At 64.6% G+C, this 20,027-nt stretch overlaps 1 protein-coding gene across 1 annotated transcript; it reads right to left on the reverse strand.

The window, feature by feature from the left end:
* Window positions 1-8,949: 8,949 nt before the first annotated feature.
* On the reverse strand, window positions 8,950-19,629 carry IHH (Indian hedgehog signaling molecule). The gene is made up of 3 exons (XM_062578229.1): window positions 19,327-19,629; window positions 13,050-13,311; window positions 8,950-9,611 (listed from the first exon to the last, which is right to left on the reverse strand). Exons 1-3 carry the CDS (start codon window positions 19,627-19,629, stop codon window positions 8,950-8,952), a joined length of 1,227 nt encoding a protein of 408 aa, XP_062434213.1.
* Between the last annotated feature and the right edge of the window lie 398 nt (window positions 19,630-20,027).

Raw genomic sequence — 20,027 nt, forward strand, 5'->3', positions numbered from 1 at the left:
GTGGGACCCTATCTGCAGCCCCTCAGCAGGATGCTGCCCTTCTCTTACCCCTTGCAGCAGGGCCATCCACTATCTTTGGAGTCTGGGAAGCCACAGGAGGCTGGTGGGGAAGGTAAATAAACTGCCAGCCCTGTGGTGATTTGTGACTAAATGAACAGTCCAGAAGTCACCTGCAAGCAGCCCTGGCCCGTTAACCAACCTGATAATGGCTCTTAATCAGCCCTACAGCAGTGGGAGCTGGGCCCACTTGTGTCATTTCTGGCACAGCCCAGCTCTGAGGTCCCAGGCCGAGTGGCTGCCATCCCCTCTGCAGAAGCACAGATAGGGGCAGCACCTTACCTATCTGGCCCTCACGCCTCCCTCTAAGCACCAGGTACCTGCCCCAAGCAAAGGGGTTAACAGGCAAAGCAAACACGGCACAGACCCTCTCAGGCAGGCCTCCTGCAAGGATTTCTGAGCAGTTGTTTATTTAGCCAAGCAACTCCTCAAATAAGCAGCCCCATCTCTAATGGGACATGGGAGGCTGAACAGAAAAACCTGTTAACAGCTTGGATCCTGGGGTGGGGAGGGGATGGCAAACCAGCACAGGAAGGCCTGCAGGGCAGGGAGGGTGCCCACCCAGACCAGAAACAGTGAGGGCAGCACTGCAGCATCGCACCTGATCCTGCCCAGCAGACAGGCACTGCAAAGGGCTGCGTCACCAGTGTCCTGCAAGGCCAGGCACAGGCAGGGGACCTGTATGACTCCCCTCTATCAGCAGCTGTTGGCTTGCAGGGCTGGTTTGGGTTTCCAGGGTGCAGCGACACACCACGGAGGCACTCATGCTTGGGGGAGAGCTGGCTGGCACAGGTATAAAGGCAGGGCTTCAAGAAACAGGGAAATGCAGACGGCTCGGATGCATTTCTTGCGAACACCCAGCATCTGGCTGCTCCAGTTCCATCTGCATTAGCCCTTGACTCCTTTCCTCTTGGGTCCAGGAACACTATGAGCCCACAGCACCCATCCATACACCACCTCCAACCTGGTACCCCAAACAAGCTCTAGTAGGACTTGGCCTCAGCCTTACTGTATGTCCTAGCTGCAGGCATTGGCTCTTCAGGGGTGCACTTGCAGGGCACTCCTGTAACCCAGCATCATTTAAGAAACCTGGGGAATGGTTGAACTCAAAGAGAATCAGGGAACAGCCTCCTTTTACCCTCCTGCTCCCCGTGCCCCTGTCCCAGCACAGGGCCCCAGCACACTCTGCCCAGTACCACAGCACTGAGCCCTGGCACTGCCAGGCACTCCTATCGCACAGCACCCAGTATCCCCATCACCGAGGGACCTTTTCCTCTGATTTTTCACACCAACTCCAGGATCCTCTCTCTCTCTCTCTCTCTCTTTTTTTTTTTTTTTTTTTTTTTTTGGTGCTTTGTCGGGTCTTGTCCCAAGGGCCAAGCCAGGGCTGGGCTCTGGGGCAGCACAGAGAGGTGCAGGGTGACCCCCCCAGCATAGCCTCACCTCTTCCCTGTTAATGGACTTTCCATGGAGTCAGCTCCTAACCTGCTCCCAGGGTGACCGGATAAATCAGCTGCTCCTCCCAGGACCTTGGGCTCTAATTAATGTCAGCTCATTAACAAGATAACAGCCATTTATTACCTTGTCTCCCTGGCTGCTGATTAACCCTTTTCCAAGGCAGGGGCAGGGGGCAGAGATGGTGTGGGTCAGGGATGATGGGGGAGCTGGTGACATCTCTGCAGTGAGACTTGGGGGCCACCTCAACAAGGGGAAGGGGACGGACAGACAGACAGGCCCTCTCTCAGGACTGTAGAGGGGCTGAGTGAGGGGTGGATGGGAGAAGAGGGGGTCGGGCCTCAGTGGGATAACGCAATGGATTGAAGCCTTGAGGGAGTTGCCAGGACGCCCTTGGTTATCACCATGGCTTCCAGCACATCCCTGTGCCACAGTGTCCCCAAGAGGCCCTACCCCAGCCCCCTGGGGAGGGCGAGTCTGAGCCCCTGGGCTCACACGAGTCCCTCTGTGCAGCCCTCGCCCTCCACCTCTTTTTTTAAGGGGCTGCCCCACACAGTCCTGCAGCCTGGCCGGGGTGCCGGTCCAACCAGACTCGTTGGAAGCCACCAGCATGTCCTTGGCACGATGGAAAGGAAGGAGCCAGAGGGTCCCCAGAGAGGGGATGTTAATCAGCTGAGTGCCAGGCCCCCCAGTGCCCATCCTGGCACCCAGATGAAAAGACACCCCCAAAGCTAACCAGCAGCGCTCTCTGCCCCTTCGCCTTGGTGGGCTGCACGCCTGACTGGGTGCACCCCTGCCAGGCTGGCTATGAGGGTCCGCACATCCCACCTCCGGGAGGATGACGACTGTGGACAGGACAGTACTGGCACAGCGATCAAGAAAGGCATTAAGTTTTCCTCCACTCAGCACCAGGGCTCAGGGGGCTGTGGATACAGGTGATAGGGGGTGCTAGCATCTGTAGAGGCAAAAGCAGCACCAGCTGCATCGCCCAGCCTGCACCCCTGCAGCAGCCCCGCACCACAGAGGAGGGGGCAGGATGGCCCCCCTTCCAGGGAAGGAGGGAGCCCTTGACTTGCCTTTGGCCTGTGCCTGGGCACGGAGGGCAGGAGCAAGGGGCTGAGGCAGGCACGGCACCCTCTACAGCAGTCCAGCGCCAGGCTGCTCTGGCTAATGCGCCCAGTACATCAATCACGCTGCTCGGCGGCTCCCTATTAGGGGGAGCAGCGGCTGGTTAATCAGGCTGAGGGCTTCGGCTCATTAAGCTGACACCTTCGTTGCGAGAGTGAGACATGGGGGCACGCAAGGTGCCACTTATTTATTTTCTTCTTTCCCAGGGAATATATTAAACAAATTAAATTCCTGGAGTGTTGGGTCAGCACAGCCTGCTCTGCGCCTGTCCCAGCTCCGCCTAGATCTGCCACGGGGAGGGGACTGCCTTCCCCGGCCTGCTGCAAGCCCCGGGCCACGGCGGCACAGCCCCGGCCCCCTCCAGGTCTGCCCCAGCCCCTCGCAATAAGATGTAGCCCCCCTTTTCCCCTTATTTCTCTCCTCATCCGCCTCCCAGGCCAGTGATCAGAGCTCGCTGAGGGTGGTTAGTGCATGGGCAGGAGACCTGGTACGAAGCATGGGCCACGAGGTGATCTCTCATAGGTACATGGGACAAGGAGGTGCTTATGGGGGCAGAGCACCCAAAGTGTGTTTTGGGGGGTAAGGGAACAGCGTTTGCAGCTGATGCTCTCACGCAGGGCTGCAGGGCTCGTGCAAATGCTAGCTTCCAGCAGTCTGCCCCCTCCCATGCAGCGGCGGGGAGGTTTTCCCCTTGGGGTGAGATACAGCCCTGTCTCAAGCCCTACTGCTGCCATTTGGCCCTACTGATGGCAGAGCCACACTGGTGTAAACTACCAGCATCCTGCGCTGAGAATTGGGACCCTCCAGGACAGGGCTCCAGGAGTTGGGTATTCAGAAAAACACTGCTCGTCCCAAGAACATCTTTCAAACTAGGAGCATTAACAACATGGGCATTGAGCCCAAATCGCACAGGGCTGCTGAAACACCCCCCTGCACTGGCTTCTTTGCTGCTTCAGGATCAGTTGCCCCTTCTAAAGCCAAATGCTGTCCCTGCTCGAATGCCCTGGAGGATTCAAATGTCTTTTTCTTGCTGTGAGCACACTTCACTCCAGCCCAGAGCTGGCTGCATTTCAGCCCAGCTCCAGGTCTGATTAGGATGACAAGTATGGGATTGGAGGCTTGGTACAAAATTAGCCATTAATCCCCAGATTGGTCTGTTTATTGACCATTTGCAGCCCTTCCTGCCACCACCACCACCTTTTCTCTCTCCATCCCTCTAGCACAGCCTCTCCCACTCCGCTGTCCCGTCTCATCCCATGTTGTCATCCTCATTCCTTCACAAGAGACCAGTCCCTTCCACCTAGCCACAGTCCTTCAAGTTCCTCTTTATTCCAGGACCGGACCCATCTTTTGCTAGTGGAAGGGTGACTCCCTAGAGGTTAGTGAAGAATTAGAAATAATTTAATTTACCTCCCTGTTCGGGTGCTTTGATGAGCTGAAAGGCCCCTTGTCAGGCAGCGAATCCATCTTCCTCCAGCCTTACATCAAATTTCATTCGCTAATTAGAAACTCCTGCCCCGGTGCGTGCTGCCCCCACCCCGGCCGCCCCTTCTCCCCACCAGCACCATTATGAAAATAAATCGTTCCATTAGGCGCATTGTTGTGGCGGTGGGGCCCAGCCGCCGTGAGTTATTAGAGCAGGAGGGAGGGCGTTGGATTAAGATGAATGATTTATTAAGGAAAAGGGCCCTGATTAGATTCTTAGCTGTCCCCCGTGTACACGCGCGTACTCACGTCCCCGTCCCGCCGCCCGGGGCACCCCAGCGCCCCTCGCAGAAGGTCACCGCGGCATCGCGGCGGGGGGACGCAGCCTCCGTCAGGCTTCCCCCGGGGCCGTGCCCTGCCGGGTGCTCCTGCAGCGCCGGGGCCCGCGGCTCCCCGGGGGTCCTGGGATCTGAGATGTGCCAGATAGCAGCCTATGCCTGCCACCAGCTCCCCTACACGGTGCCTGGCCCTCTCCTCATGCGAGGATGATGGGGGACGCCAGCATCGCCACTGCCCCCGCGAGCCCTGCAGCCAGCGAGCAGGGACCCACAGCGGGCGCTTGTGTGCTGTGGCAGGGCTGGGAGAGGGGCAGGAGTGGGGGGCTCAGGGTGGAGGAGACCGTGGCTGATGTGCTGCAGCACAGGACAGGCTCTGCAGCCTGCACTGCTCACCCTCCCGGGGCTCCCATCACCTCCGGGCCAGCACCCTGTTGACAGTGGGACCCCCACCAAGTGCTGCAGACAGCAGGGTCCTGCCCCTGGACCCTGGAGGAGCAGCTCTCCCAAAAGTCATTAAGCTAAATTAAGTTAATGAAATTGAGAGCAAGTGGCTGGTACGGGCTCCCTCTGCAGGCGCCTGCAGCCTGGCAGCACCAGGAAGCTGCCCGGGGAGACCAGGCTGGGCTTTCTGGGGGTGCCGGTGGCTCTTTTAGCTCCCTGGGAGGGGGCATCTGAGCAACCTGCTGTCTGGATGCCTGCAGCATTTGGGGGGGCCCCGTCTTCTGTGGCCAGCTCAGCCAAGGACACGGGGTGCACCCAGCGCGCACCAAGCGGGCGTCCGGAGAAGGGTGGGCTGGTGCTGCCACGGCAGAAGGCCTCTGCGGAGGGACAGACGGGAGAGGCGGGGACGGGACGGGGTCCCCCCCCCCTCGGTTAACAAGGCCGGGCTCTGTAGCCCTTTCAAGGCTCTGAATAGGGGGTGGTACTGCTCCTCCCCTGAGTTTGAGCTCCAGCACACCCAGACAGGGCTGGAGGGCTGTGGGGAAGAAGGCAACCCCAGATGGGAGCATGTGGGGGGTTTCCTCTCCCTCCCACCCACCATTCGCATGGTAATGAGGACAAATTGATGGAGAGACATCCATTGTGGTGCTCCCACCAGCCCAGCCCTTCTGCCGGGGCCACCCACCGGCAGCCCCATCCATCACCGCCCAGCCGCTTGGGGTGGGACTGGCTCTTGTGGGATTCCCCCCCACCACCACCCTGTCCTGCTGCCTGCACGACATGACTGCTTCAGGCGGCTGGAGAGGGGACCCCCGTCCTGGGAAGGGAGAGCCCCCCATGATCCCTGTCTATCGCCCGGGCATTGCTTTGTCCTCCCAATCCCGGCCGTGGTGTCTATGGGACTATGAAGCATCTGAGGAGCCTTCAGGAGGGCAGAGACCTCAAAAGCTCTTTTATGAATCCCTCATTCCCTCCCACTGCTCTGGGGCCAGCCCATAGCCAGGACCCCTCTTGCCCTGCTTCTGCCCCAAAATAGCCCCCCCCCCCCCGCCCCGTGCCCTGCAGCATCCTCCTAGCGGGGCAAAGACTCATTGTCCCACACTCAGTGACACCCCGAAAACCTGGGCCTGAAGGTGGGGCACCTCACGGCACCATGGGGCACCCCCAAAGAGCACAACTTCTCCCCAGTTCCTGGAGGCCCCACAGGGCCCTCAGGGGCTGGGATTTCTGGAGGGCCAGCAGCGCACCGCTCTCCCCTGCACCCAGCAGCAGCGGTGCCGCTGAGCTGCGAGGGGGCATGCCCCAAAGCACCGGGCTGTGGCCAGAGCATCCCCTCTTGATGGGAGCCCGTGCCTCGGGCTCTCCCGGCTGCAGCGGCAGCCTGATTGAAATTTCACTCCATAAAGCGCCTCTCCAAGGCCTGACCCCGTGGCCCCCCCGGGGACCAATTTGTCCTTCCGTGTAATAAGAACCTAATTAAATTAGCCAAGCCGCCTCGCAGAGCCCTTAAATTAGCCATGGTGATGAAGGCCCTCGCTGACAACCTGCTGCTGGATTGCTCTGCACTCGCTGTGCTGTGGGATCTAGGAAAAGGCTGGGGGGGCACCCTGCTCCCAGTCCTCCGGACAGGTGGGAGACTGGGAATGGGGCAGGGGGTGCAAAGAGAGGTGCATAGAGCAGAACATGTGTGGTGGGGGGGGTGGCTGGTGGCCTCCCCCAGAAGCAGGACACACAGACCGGGACATGGAATGGAAGGGGGGGACAGGGCTGGCTTGGGATGGGGGGGGGGCAGGCCCCACGGTGGCTAGCACTAGGCTAATGTGTCACTGGAAACCCAGTATGCAGGGTAGGGGGGGTCCATCCTAGCTGGGAGCACTGAGTTAGTGGGTGTTGTGGTGATGAGGTGGGGAAGGGCATCCCAGCCAGCAGGGAGCGAGGGTGGCGAGCCCAGACTGGGATGGCAGAGACACTGGGGCAGTGCCAGCCTGCAGGGACCTGGCTGCTGTCCCCAGCAGTCTCTTGGTGGCTGTCACTCCCATGTCCAGCCCTTATTGCCCTCATTTCCAGGTGGCCTTGGTGCACAGCTTGGTGGCATGGGTCTCACGTAGGCCCCCCCATGGACTGCTGAGGGGCTGGCTACCTCCACGGGGCTTGGAAGAGTGGGGAGGAAAAGCTGTCCCTTAGTGGTAGGTGGCATTGGGGTGGCCAAATTGTGGCCCTAGGGAATCCTACCTTGCCTTCCCAGTTTCCAGTGGGCACTACATGCCCCCCTGATCCCTACACTCTGCTTTATGGTGGCCACGGTAGGTGCTGGCCCAGCTCCCTCTGCCTGGACAGCAGGTGCTGACACCAGGAGCAGCATTTCAGCCAGGCAGGACAAACCTCAGCGCCTCGTGCATTGGGGCAATGGCAGGAAAAGCTCGGCCAAAACACACTGGGGCTTTTCCAAGGAGACGGGAAGCCTTTGCATCCCGGTGCCAGCAGCGCCGGTCGCTGCCGGAGGGTGCTCTGCCTGCCCAGACTGTGCAGCAGGTCCCAGGCAGTGGAGCAGCATCGAGGAGGGCTTTCAGGCCTGGAGACCCCTGCCGTGGGCAGCCCGCCCCGGGCTGGGGGCAGGAAGGCATCGCCTCCCTCCCCCCAGGTCCTGGCTCCCCGCACAGCAGAGCTCAGAGCGCCCACCTGGGAGAAGATAGATTTATTGGGCCGTGTCCCCGACCAGGAAAGATACATCCAGTGAAGAGACAAAAAATACACCTGTCCTCGGCCGCGCTCGCGCTCTCTCACTTCGCCCCGTGGACAACAATCACTGTAAAAACTGTGCTTTAAAATAATCTTTAAATAATTTCTGCTTTTCTTAAAAAAAAAAAAAAAAAAAAAGAACCATCTCCCCCCCCCCAGCCTCTGCCGAATGAACAGCTTCCCCATCCCACCCACCCCCACCTCAGCCTGCACGCGCCCCCGATGCCTCCTGGCTATGGTACATACAAAGAGCAGATAAATAAATAAAGACACATGATGCTGCAGGGGGGATGTGAGTCACAGCCCCCCAGGCCCTGATGTGGAGCCGGGGGGGGGGGGGGGGCGAGGCTCTAACCAGGGCTTGCCGGGGGGCTGCGGCTCTGCTGGCCCCCCCGTGGGCCCCAGGACTGGGTGAGCAGCAATGAGTTACCCTGAGGGTTTGGGGGGCAGGACGGGGTGGGTCAGGCCAAGCAGGGCCCTGGCCTGGCGCCTGGGGAGTTTCTATTAGTTTTGGGGTGCACGGGCGCAGACTGGGGGTTGAGCCATCTCAGGGCCCGATGCAGTGAGGGCAAGGGAGGAAGCGCGTTCTCCCCAGCCCCTTTCCCCCCACCCCGGCCCCAACAGGCTGGGGCTGCATCCCTAGGTCTCCCCATCCCTGCTCCGCTCTCCTTCCACAGGCACCAGCGCCACCACGCCATGGGGCTCGTGCCAGAGCCACGCCAGCCCCTCCGGCCCTGCCCGAGCCGGGCACCCCAGGCAGAGCAGGGGCCGCTTTCTGCACCCGCTGCCCGGGCTCGGCCCCAGCGCCTGCATCACCCTCCTCCCGGCTGCCGCGGCCCGGGGCGCGGAGCGGCGCCGTGCTCCCTCGGGCTCTGGCCGGCCGGCAAAGCGGCCCGGGGCTCCCCTCCCGGACCCCCGCCAGCGCCGTCGGGCAGGCTGCAGCTGCCGGGGCGGCCGGACCCCCCGGGAGCTCCGGGCAGCGGGGCGGCCGCTCCGCCCCGCCACCCCCCGCCGCCGGCCGCGCGCCCCCTCGGCTCGCGGACCTCAGTCGTTAGCTAGCTCTGCACACACACACGCACACGCACACACGCACACACACAAATAGCAGCATGTGGATCCAGCTGGAGGCACCCCCAAGTCCGCAGGGGCCGCCCACGCCGGCCCCCCCCCCCCCCGCCCCAGCCCCGAGGCGGATGCGGACGGGGCGCCCCCCACCCCGCCCCGGCCCCGAGCAGGCGGGGGGCACGGGCGGCTGCTCCGGCAGCTGCTCAGCCCCGCGGCGCCCCGGCCCCGCCGTCGCGGGCACCCGGTGAGCCGCCCAGCGGCCACCGCCGCCGGCACCGCGGGCTCCCGCCGGCGCCCACCCTCAGCTCTCCGCCCGCGCCGTCCCCAGCGGGTGGAAGCTCTCGGGGGGCAGCAGCAGCCTGCCCAGGCGGTACAGCAGCCCCGAGTACCAGTGCACGCCGTCCGCCTGCGCCGCGGGCCACCCCACCAGGCTGTGGTAGAGCCGGAGCGGCCAGAAGGCCAGCTGGGCCAGCTGTTGCTCCTGCACCAGGGCGAAGCACGAGGCCACCACGTCGTCCACCACCAGCGTCCCGTGGCGCGTCAGCGGCGCGTAGGCCCCCACGTCCGTCCGGCCCCGCACGCCCACCACCTCGGCGGGCTGCAAGCCGGCCGCCCCCGCGGCCACCAGCACGAAGTGTCCCGGGCGCACGCGGCTGGCGAAGGTGGGGCGGAAGCGAGCGGCGGGCGCCGTGCCGTTCTCGGCCACGAAGAGCAGGTGGGTGGGCGTCAGGGCCAGGCGCCGCGGCGGCTCCCGCGTCTCGATGACGTGGAAGGCGGCGAGGGCGTGCGGCTGCTTGTCCAGGAAGGCCAGGAAGTCGCTGTAGGTGGGCCGGCCCGCCCCGTCCATCGCCAGCACCCGCTGGCCCGGCCGCAGGGCCCACAGCGGCGTCCGGGCGCCGTTTTCCAGCGTCGCCAGCGCCCGCCCTGGGAAGCAGCCCCCCGTCTTCGCAGCGGCCGAGTGCTCTGCATGGGGAGAGAGAGGACAGGAGGGTTACCCGGCTGCAAGAGCCCCAGCATCCCCCACCAAGGCGCACGGAGACCCCTCTGCCCCGCGCTGCCAGGCTTTGCCCGCCCCGGGCTGGAGAAACAGGGAATAACCCTGCTCTGGCATCACCAGCGTGCACGGCCCTGCTACGCACGCCACCAGTCGCATGTTCAACGCCACCTCCCCGGGCACCCCGCACCCCCCTGCCGCCGCGGTGCTGGGGGTGGCCCTCGGGGATCCCTCCGTCCCGCTGCACCGTCCGTGGCAGCGCCCGCTCCCCGCCGCAGGGCCGAGCCCCGGGGGCTGCCGGGTCACAGCCGGAGGCTCTTCCCTGGGCAAAGAGGCAAGTTGGTGCCGGGAGGCAGCCGGCGCTCGTGGGAGGGGAGGCAGAGCCCCAGGGGCACCGCGGCCGAGGGGAGTAGAGAGCCGGGTCGCTCCTCTGCAGCGCGGGGACCGGGGCGTCGCAGGGGAGGACACCGCAAGGAAGGGCTGCGGGGTGCAGCGCGCCCCCCAGCACTCACATGCCCCCCGCGCCAGCGCTGCCGCCAGCCAGACGCCTCTGCGAGCCGCGGGGACGTGCTGCGGCCCACAGCCACCGTCAGGCAGAAGCCGGCAGCCCCCAGGCAGGGGCCACAAGATAAAGCACTCCGGGGCCTGTCCCCCGGGACGGTGGCACAGCAGTCCTACGCTGGCCCCAGAGGAAAGCATGCGGGCAAGTCACCCGGTGTCCCCGCATCCAGCCAGGTGCTGGCACCCAGCGGCTCGCTCAGCGCTACGGGGAAACCTGCGTGCCCAAGGAACGGCGCTCAGCTCCCGCGGGAGCCCTGGCTCCCCCGACTCGCGGCCTCCCCCGGCCCAGGATCTATCTGACGACGTCCCGTCTGCTGCCAGGAGCAGCTCCGCGCGTCCCGGCTCCCGGCTCCACATGGCCCCAGCCCTCCCCGGGGCTCCTCTCCCGCCTCCCCCCTGCTAGGACTCCCCGCAAAGGCAGGGCTGCAGAAGAAGGGTCAGAGGATCGCACTGCCCCCCAACCCTTCCCAAGTTCGGGGAGCGCGAAATCCCAGCCCCATGAAGAGAAGCATCCAGCTTCAGGACAGAATCGCTTTATTGCTCAGACGAGGTGAGGCGCCAGCCCCATCCCTGCCCTGGCCAACAGGTCCCAAATCCTGCACCCACATCCCTGGGCGGGCGGCAGAGCCGTGGGGACGGGCTGGCGGGAGGGTGAGAGGGGCACCCGGCAGAAGCAGGGGCTCAGGTGCCAGGCAGAAAGGGGTGCACGGTGCAGGGGAGACCCGAGGAGACGCAACACATACAACAGGCCGCGCGGCCATCCGTACAAAAATAAAAGCCATTTACTAAGAGGCAGGGGCAGCCCGGCTGCCCTCTGTACACCGCTCTGAGGGGGCCAGGAGACGTGTCCCACGGCCCCTTCCAGCCTCCACCACGCACCCCCTGGCTCCCCACAGCCGCGGGGCTAAGTATGGGGTGCCAGAGCCCTGGGGGGGCCGCTGCGGACAGCCGAGCCCTGGCCAGCCTCACGAAGCCCCGTCAGGGCCTCGGGACCGGTGTGCTGGCTGGGACGTGGCAGCTCTCTTCAGTCGGTCCAGGGAAGCGGCCCAGGATTCAAGAGCCTTGGTCCTTCTCCAGGGGCACAGCCCCACTCCTCTGGCCAGCCCCATGCACTGGGGTCTTGCTCCTCGCTTCAGGGCCTGGCCCCACTGCTCTGGCCAGCCCCACAGGGCGCCCCGGGGCGCGGGAGCCCTGCTCCTTCGCCCATGGCTTTCTCCCTCTTCTTCGCGGGCGCGTCGCTCCCTCTCCGCGGCGCAGTCGCCCCATGTCCATCGCGGGCCGGAGCTGTGCCCGTCCTGGCTTCAGCACAGGGCACGGGGTCAGCGCGGGGGCCCAGGCTGGCGTCTGGGGGCGTCGGGCCGCTGGCTGCGGGCTAGGGCGGTAGGACAGGCAGAGCACCGTGGGAGCGGAGGCCAGGCGCTACCCGCAGAGCGCGGGGGCAGGAGACGCGGGGCAGTGCCGGTGCGCCCACCCCGGCGCCGCCCGGCCGCAGCAGCTCCTCCGGTCTCCCCACCCCGAAACGCCTCCCTGCAGCCCCGGCGGCACGTGTGCGGGTGCACAACCCACCGCTCCACGGGGCAGTGTGCATCTCTGTGTGCACGTGTGTGTGCACCTGTGTGCAACCCTCTGTGTGTGTGTGCGTGCACACCTGTGTCCTCTGCGTGTGGGCGTGGTCCTGCACGCAGGTCTGCGTGCAGCCACAGCCCTCTCCTGGCACATCTCTTGGGGTGTGCATGCAGGTACCAGCATGCCCTGACGTGTCTCTGAGTGTGCACACACGTCTGGGTAAAAATACACCCATCTTCTGGAGTGTCTGTGCATGCACACGTGTCCGTGCACACGCGTGGCCCTCTCCTGGGGTGTCTCTGCGTGTGCACGGCCCTCTGCTGGCGTGTCTCTGTCTGTGCACATGTGTGTCCGTGCCGTGCACGCGTGCAGTGCGTGTGCCACTGCTGCCCTCTGCCGCACACAGCCAGCGTGGCTGCCCGGATGCCTGGGTCCTCGCTGCTGCGCTTGCAGCCCAGAGGGGTGCAGCCAGGCCGGGGGGCTGCGCGGGGCCCTTGGTTATGGCAGCCGGGGACTGTCCGAGTTCACAGCCAGGCACAGCCTCTGCCCTGGCCGGGGAGGTCCCTGGCACTGGCACCAGCAGTGCAGCACCCGCACGGCACGGCGCAGCCGCAGGCCAGGGCCGAGAGCAGCGCTCGCCGCTCACAGTGCCGCCGCACCAGCGCCCTTCGCTCCAGTGCAGCCTCCGGCAGCCCGGCCCACAGCTCCTGCGCCCCCCGCTCCAGCCCTGCTGCCCCAGCTCAGCTCCCCTCCGCTGAAGGCGCTGCCGAGCAGAGAGCTGATGTGAGGGTGCTCTGCCCTGTCCCTGCCTGTCCCTGGTGCAGAGCGCCCCGACAGCCGCAGGACAGCCTGGACCGTCCGGGCTGGACGGGCGCTGCTCTGGCAGTGGGAGCTCGAGAGCGGTCTGCAGCGGAGGAGGGCACGGCTGGACGGGGCCGCGGGCAGGCGGCGGGGGACTCAGGGGCCACAAGGAGAGGGGCAGCAGAGACGGATGCCGTGGGCAGACTGAGGGGACAGGCCAGGGGAAAAGGGGACAGCGGTGGGGTAGGAGTGGCTCTAGGTATGGCTCTATGGGAGAGGACTGAGAATTTGCCCCATGCCACTGCCAGTCCCAGTTGTATGATTCACTCCCCACTGCAACCGCCTGCCCCAGATAGGAAATCAGGCTGCGAGGGCCAGCTCCCCGCCAGGAGCGCTCCACCCGGCCCGCCGGGCTCCCCCGGCACGCCGTGCCAGGGCGGTCGACCCCCTGCCCTGCTTGCCGCCCCTCCTGGCCTTACCTGACTTGACGGAGCAGTGGATGTGCGCCTTGGACTCGTAGTAGACCCAGTCGAAACCAGCCTCCACGGCCAGGCGAGCCAGCATGCCGTACTTGTTCCGGTCCCGGTCCGAGGTCGTGATGTCCACGGCTCGGCCCTCATAATGCAGCGACTCCTCCGAGTGGTGCCCGTCCTCGTCCCAGCCCTCCGTCACCCGCAGCTTCACCCCCGGCCACTGGTTCATGACGGAGATGGCGAGGGAGTTCAAGCGGTCCTTGCAGCGCTGCGGGGCAGAGGGGCAGAGTCAGTAAAAGCTCCCTGGGGAGCGGGGGCAACTTAGCAGCCTGATTTGTGGGTTGTATCCCACCACGCTTCTACAAAGCCCAGGAACAGAGAACAGCACGAGGAGCAGCCAGTGAGACAGCCCGGGGGTGGTGGGGTGCCTGCCTGGCTGGGTGCGTCACACCACCTCCGGCCAGCCCCTGCCAGCCCCTTGCTCGGTCACACAGGTCTCTCACTCTGCCGTCCACAAGTGCTTCCTCCAGCTCAGCCCCCATCTTCTGGTGCCTGGACTCTTTTCAGGGCTGGCTCAGCAGAGAAAGGGCCTCAGTGTTGCCCCGGATCTGAGCACACATGTCCTGCTCATGCCCACAGTGACGCCTAGCACCCCAGTGTTTGACTCAGCATCTCCCAAGTGCTTGCACCCCAGTAAGTTAACCGTGTCCCTCCCCATCTCTCCCCCTCCTCTCAGCTTGCTGAGGTGCCTGTTAGGATGCACAGCCTCTTCCGGGGCAGCCCAGGATGAAAAGCTTCTTGGCTCCCAGGACAACTCCCCTGCACTTGTGCTGTCTGAGAGGCTCTGGCTCACATAAGGGGGTGGCAGGAGCCGAGACCCTGCTGCTGTCCCAGGTCCCCAGCGCGGGGGTTCCCTGCGCCTCATCTCCGGCCCAGGTTCCCCTGCCCAAGCTCTCGCCTGCCCTCTGGAGACAAGCACCCTGGGGGCTCCCAGAGCCCCCAGCCCTGTGCACCCCTGGGAAGGCGCTGAGCTGGGTGGGGGGGCGCTGCTCACCAGCACAAGCGAAACAGCCTGCCCAGCTCTCAGCACACGCTTGCTAGCATCTCCCCTCAGGCTGGTCCTGAGCGCCAAGGGGTGTAGCACCAGGGCAGCCTCTGAATCCCAGCCGTTCTCTGCTCACGTGGCAAATGCCAAACCCACTCTAGAGCCCCGTTGAACCGGAGAAAGGGTGCTGTGGGGTGAACTCCCCTCCGCCTCTCGCAACCCCCAGTGCTGATTCCTTTGGGTGCCTCACTAAAGAGCCAGGGCTCAGAAATGCTGGCAGGTCCCAAAAGCCCTAGGCCTAGTGGCCAAAGAGATCCCATGGAGAAGCTGACTGCCCTGCCTCACTATGCTGCAGTCCCCCGCCCTCCAGTATTCCCCGGGCCTGATGCTGGGCCTGAACATCTGTGCATGAACACTGCGCTCCTCCAGACCTCGCCCAGTGCAGCCAGCACCCGGAGCAGCAGCTCCATCCACCGCCGCATCTCAGGATAGGAGCAAGGCTGGTCCAAACCCAGGTAACCCCCTTGCGTGCTTGGCTTGGGACTACCACCTGCAGGTCTGTTCTTTCCCCCCTGCTGTTAAAGGGATGGAGGAGAGGCAGAAAAAGCGCAGAAAAGGCAACTCAGGATGATGAAAGGCTGAACAGCTTCTAGACAAAAGCGTGCAAAGGGATTAGGACTGTGTAGCCTGGAAAAGAGATGGTGGAGGGAGAGGTACAAGAGAGCGCTATAAAATTGTGGAGAGGCATAGAGCACTCGTGCTCCTGCATGGTGCAAGTCCTGGAAAATATTAAATAAAGCAAGTGGCCTGCAGACTAAAAAAAAAAAAAAAGAAAGAAAGAAAGAAAAGAAAAAAAAAAGCAAAAAAAAAAAAAAAAGGCAGTGTGGAGGATGTTTTCATGAGATGCGTAGTGACACTGTGGAACTCCCTGCTGCAGGACGTCACACCGGCCAGCACCAGAAGTGAGCCACCAGGGACTGGGACACGGTCATGGAGAGCACCAGATGGCTACAAAACCTGACCCCTTCAAACATGTGGGCTCTTGCCCTGTCCCCCCAAGGTCTGCTCTGCCCTCGGGGAGGCAGGTGCTGGGACCCCCGGCCCCACCGTTCTCCGGGAAAGCCGCAGCGCGTTTGGCATGGTCTGGGCCCCGGAGAGCGTAGCGCCAGGCAGGCCTTTGCCCTGCACGAGGCGGTGAGCACCCCTGCCCTTGTCCCTCGCCAGCCACAGCGCCTTGGGTGCGGGGAGATAAGCCGGGAAGGTGTTGGATAAACAGTTCCTCAGTGAGGGGAGGAGGAGGGAGGGGAGCGACTTTTGTCCTCATGAAAACACCAGCGTGGTGCCACTCGGCACAAGGCACAAGGAGGCTCCCAAGGCCCCATCCCTGCTGAGACGCGCAGCAAGGGGTGATTGGGGGCAGGAGGCTGGGAAGCGGTCTGCCTGCGGAGACGGGCACCTTGGGTGCCCACTGATGCCCCTTGGGTGCGTCACACAGCGTGATTGCATGGCCTCCTCCAGGAGGGGACTCCAGGCTTTCCCGCTCTGCTCCCAAGAGACCACCCTGCTCTGGACACCCCTCTGTCCGCACCGCCAAACCCTAACACCCTCTGGGGGCACCCTGCCTGGCATAGCCCCAGCCCAAGAGACCCCCAGTCCTCATCCTCCTGTCTCCCTGCCAGGGCCACCTCCAGCCACCAGCCTCTCCTAGGCGGATCCGCCTCTGCTCCTGCACTGCCCCAGCCCAAGGGACACGCCTGACCTGGGGCAGCCCCCAGCCCGGCCAGGCCGAGGGGCAGACGGGAGCCTCCCGGAGCACCTTGTCACCAGGGCTAGGGAGCCGGGTGGCTCTGCCTGTGCCTTTGGTGGCCAGCAGGTGTCAGGGCATGGGCAGGAGGCAGGCAGGGCCAGGCTGGGGTGCAGGCACCGAGAGGTCCCTGTGCGTGGGGCTGTCTCTGGGCCGCTAGGATGCTGCAGGGAGAGCCCGTCTCCTTCCTACTAAGCACTACCCGGAAGGATCAGAGCATCCTCAGGGAGCAGGAGGGGGCCTGGCCCTCCTTCGTGGGATGACCTTCCCTCCTGCCTGGGGGTGAGCAAAGTCTCGGTAGGTGACAGGGAAGATGTCAGAGTGACACCATGGCCTCTGTCCCATGGAGGTACTCCAGGCCCAGGGAACCTACTGGGAACGTGATGTCTGAGCTCAGCTCAGCTATATGGTGCTGAGCTGCAGCTCACAAGCCAGGCCCCGTGGGGCATCACCTCCTGTTGCCCCAGCGCTGCTCCTGTGCCTGGCCAGGAGGAAAGTGAGGCTGAAATCCATGAGACACACACACAGCGCAGTTTGGGGGAAGGTGTGTGTGTTGTGACAGGGTGTGGAGGGGGGCACAGCCTGTCCCTGTAGCGTCGCAGGTAGCTGGACACCAAAGCCATATGAAAAGGCAGGACTGGACCTATCACACCATGCTGAGCTCGGGCGCTCTGCACCGTCCCACAGCAGGGCATGTCCCCCTCTGAGCCCGCACACAGCCAGCTGGGGATAGGAGCTGGAGACCCCGTCTGTGCCCATGACAGCTGTGAGCCAGAGCAGCATGTCAAGGCAGAGACCCTGGGGAAGCAGGGCTGAACGGAGACGTGCTCCCGCTAATGGATATGGCATGCTCATGCCCAGGACTGGGGACAAGACCTTGTCCTGTGGAGAAAAAAAAACCCCTTTTTGGTAACACAGCAAGTCTGGAGGGAGGGCACAGCTCCAAGACAGGGCACAGCCAGGACCCAGACCCTGTAGGGAGCCTAGGGCTATCACAGGGGAGGTGAATAGGACATACAGGTGTGACCAGAGCCTCCACACAGAGGCTGCGGAGGTTATGGGTGGGAAAGTGCTCTGCCATGTCTGTCCCCACACTCAGCACCCAGCCAGAAGCAGGAGGAGCCCACTAGCATCTCCTGTCCAGGTGAGGTCTCTCCTAAACTGGAACCCGGTCCCCAGAAGAGGGTATGAGGTCCCTGTGAGCAGTTCCTCACCATCACAAGGATGGTGTTGATGCGAGTTAGGCCTACACTAGCTGCAAGGGGGAACAGCCAAGGCTAGGGAGAGGCTTGGGGTTGGGACTCCATGGGGGCAGGGGACTGGGGACATTCCTGGGCCAGGCTGCTGGGGAGAGGTGAGGCGAGCTCTGCCTCCAGCCTTATCTCAGCACCTCCGAGTGGGACCAGCGAGAGCAAACACACTGGAATTCTTGAGGAAGATGAAACGATAAAGGAAGGCGGGCAGAAAGCAGCACTACCCCCTTCCCTCCCCCCCCCCCCCCAAGGCAGGAGGCATCTTCCGGCTGCATGGGACACCCAGACCCTTGGACTTGGGGAAAGAAAACAGGTTTGAAATGAGTCAATGGCAGTAAAAGCTAGCACACTGGGGGAAAGGAGAGGGAGTTGGGTCAATGACTTTTCCCTGCTTCCAGCTGCATAGGAGCATGGTGGAGCCAGAGCCCCCACGCCCTGGGACATCTCCCATGGTCAGGGGCCACTGGAGAAGTCCAGAGGACCCTGGAAGAGTGTGAGTAACCAGAAGTCATGCCACCTCTTTGGCAAAGGGGACTACTGCTCTGCAGAGCTGCCCAGGGCACCCCTCTGTGCATGGTCGTGCAGACGCTAGGGACCTTGCTGGGATAAGAGCCTTCATTTGGGCACTGCACATACCGCCTATACCAAGAAGAGCGGGGAGCTTCCTGCTGCCCCTGCCAACAACACTGTAGGACAGCAGGAGGTGCAGGGCTGGCAGGCAGGATGCAGAGCCCTCCTCCTGGAGTGCCACTGGCAGCATCACCTGGGTGAGGGCAGGCAGCAGGAGCATTGTCAAGTACAGCAAACGCAGGTGGGAAGCACTCTCCTGCCTCTAATCTAAGCAATGCAATGCCACCGCTTCCCCGATGCGCGGACCCGCCGAGCTCACCACTTCCTCAGTATCCCTGGACACGAGGCGTTCCCCGGGGGACGCGGACTCCAGCCCAGCCCCGGGGCCCTAGTGACCAGCAACTACAACTTGTGCAACGCTCTGAGATCGGTGCTGCCTCACAGGGGACCCTTCTGCTGCAGCCCTCAGTCCGAGCACCATCCTGGGCTGTGGCCCCCTGCCCTCAGGGTCCTGTCCCTGGGGCACACGGGGTTACAGAGCTGTCAAGCCAACATCTAAGCCACTTTCAGGCTTCCTCCCGTTGTTACCAACACCTCGGTCAGAGTCCATGGCCAGAGCCCCACTCGCTGCCTGCTACCATGGCCATCCCATGTTCACGCACCCACCAGCCCCTAAGCAGGGGGTACTGTGGCCCCTGGGGCAGCCCCGGCTCCCCACACACACACCCGCCTCCTCCAGGAGTTCCTCGGGCTGTAACCCAGTGTTGAGGCTGGTGGCCAGGTTTCTTAGCAAGGCCGTGTGGCTCCTTATCTGCATTCCTGAAACCCTCAGGCATTCTCCTGGCAATATTAAAACACAGAGTAACCTTCGTCCAGCATCACCACCCCCCCGCCCCGCTGCTGTCCTCTGTCCCCCCCTCCACCCCCCTTCTCCGCTGGCCCAGGGCACTTGTAGGCTGGCTGCAACAGGACATTTGCAACAGCAGGTTGTTTCCTGCCCCAAAACAGAACAAGCCAAGGGCAGCCCCCTGCCCTCTGCAGCCCCCAGGCACGGTTCACCACCCCACAGGGAAGCACAAAGAAGAGGGGGCACTAAGGGACAGCACGGGCAGGGTCGGACAGGAGCAGCCGGGCACTCCCGGACCCAGCTCACCGCGCTGCCTGCTATCCCTCCCCGCCAGCCCGCCAGGCCCTGCTGTGTCCCTTGCCCCCTGCGGGCACAGCTGCCCTCCGGTACCCGGGGACTAGGGCAGGACGGGGACAGCAGGACAGGGCACTGCCCACTCGGGGACGAAGCGCCCAGCGTGGCCGAGCGAGGAGAGCTTCGCAGCGCCCGGCGGAGGGAGCCGAGGTGCCGCCGGCGCCCGGCGGGCGGCCGGCGGCGGGGCTGGGGCAGCCGCAGGTTGCGTCGCCCGCTGCTGCCGCGCCGCCCCGGGGAGCGGGGCGCAGGCCCGGCGGGGCCGCGGCTCGCCGCGGCGCGGGGCAGGGCGCTCCCGCAGCCCCGGGGCGGGCAGGGCGCGGGGGCGGCCGGGGACCCCCACGTCCGCCGCGGCGGGCAGGTGCCCGGCGGCGGCGGCGGCGGGGAGAAGCGGGGCGGCGGCGGGGCCGTACCTGGGTCATGAGGCGGTCGGCGCCGGTGTTCTCCTCGTCCTTGAAGATGATGTCGGGGTTGTAGTTGGGCGTGAGCTCCTTGAAGCGCTCCGAGTTGCGCGCAATCTTCCCCTCGTACCGGCCGCTGGCCCCCAGCGTCTTCTCGGGCACGTTGGGGCTGAACTGCTTGTAGGCGAGCGGGATGAGCTTGCGGGGCGGGCGGCGGCGGCTGCCCACCACCCTGCCCGGCCCGCAGCCGCGCACGGCCGGCGCCAGCAGCAGCGCGCACCCGCTCAGCAGCAGCAGCAGCCGCGCCGGCTTCATGGCGCGCCCGGCGGCCCCGGGGCGGCCCCGGGGGGCCGGCGGCTCCGCGGGCCGCGCTACGCTCGGCCGCCGCTCCCGCCGCCCGCCCCCGGGCTCCCCATGCGGCGCGCAGCCGGCGGGCAGGTGCCGGCGCCGGGGCCGGTGGCGGGGCCGGGGCGCGGCGGCTGCCCGGTGCGCCGCGCCGGTGGCGGGCCGCTCTGAGCTGCCGTGCCCCGGCGGCGGCAATAAATAGCGAAGGGCCGTTTGTTTTGGCAGGCGAGCGGCCGGTTGCGGGGCGCGGGGCTCGGCGCTGCCGGAGCCCCCGCGGTTTGCGCCCTGGCGGTCAGCTCGGCGGGGCTGGAGCCGGAGCCGGAGCCGCCGCTGCCTCTGCTCCCCGGGCAGGAGTGAGAGGGGAAATT

This window comes from Rhea pennata, chromosome 6, assembly GCF_028389875.1.
Source record: "Rhea pennata isolate bPtePen1 chromosome 6, bPtePen1.pri, whole genome shotgun sequence".
NCBI classification, from domain to species: Eukaryota; Metazoa; Chordata; class Aves; order Rheiformes; family Rheidae; genus Rhea; species Rhea pennata.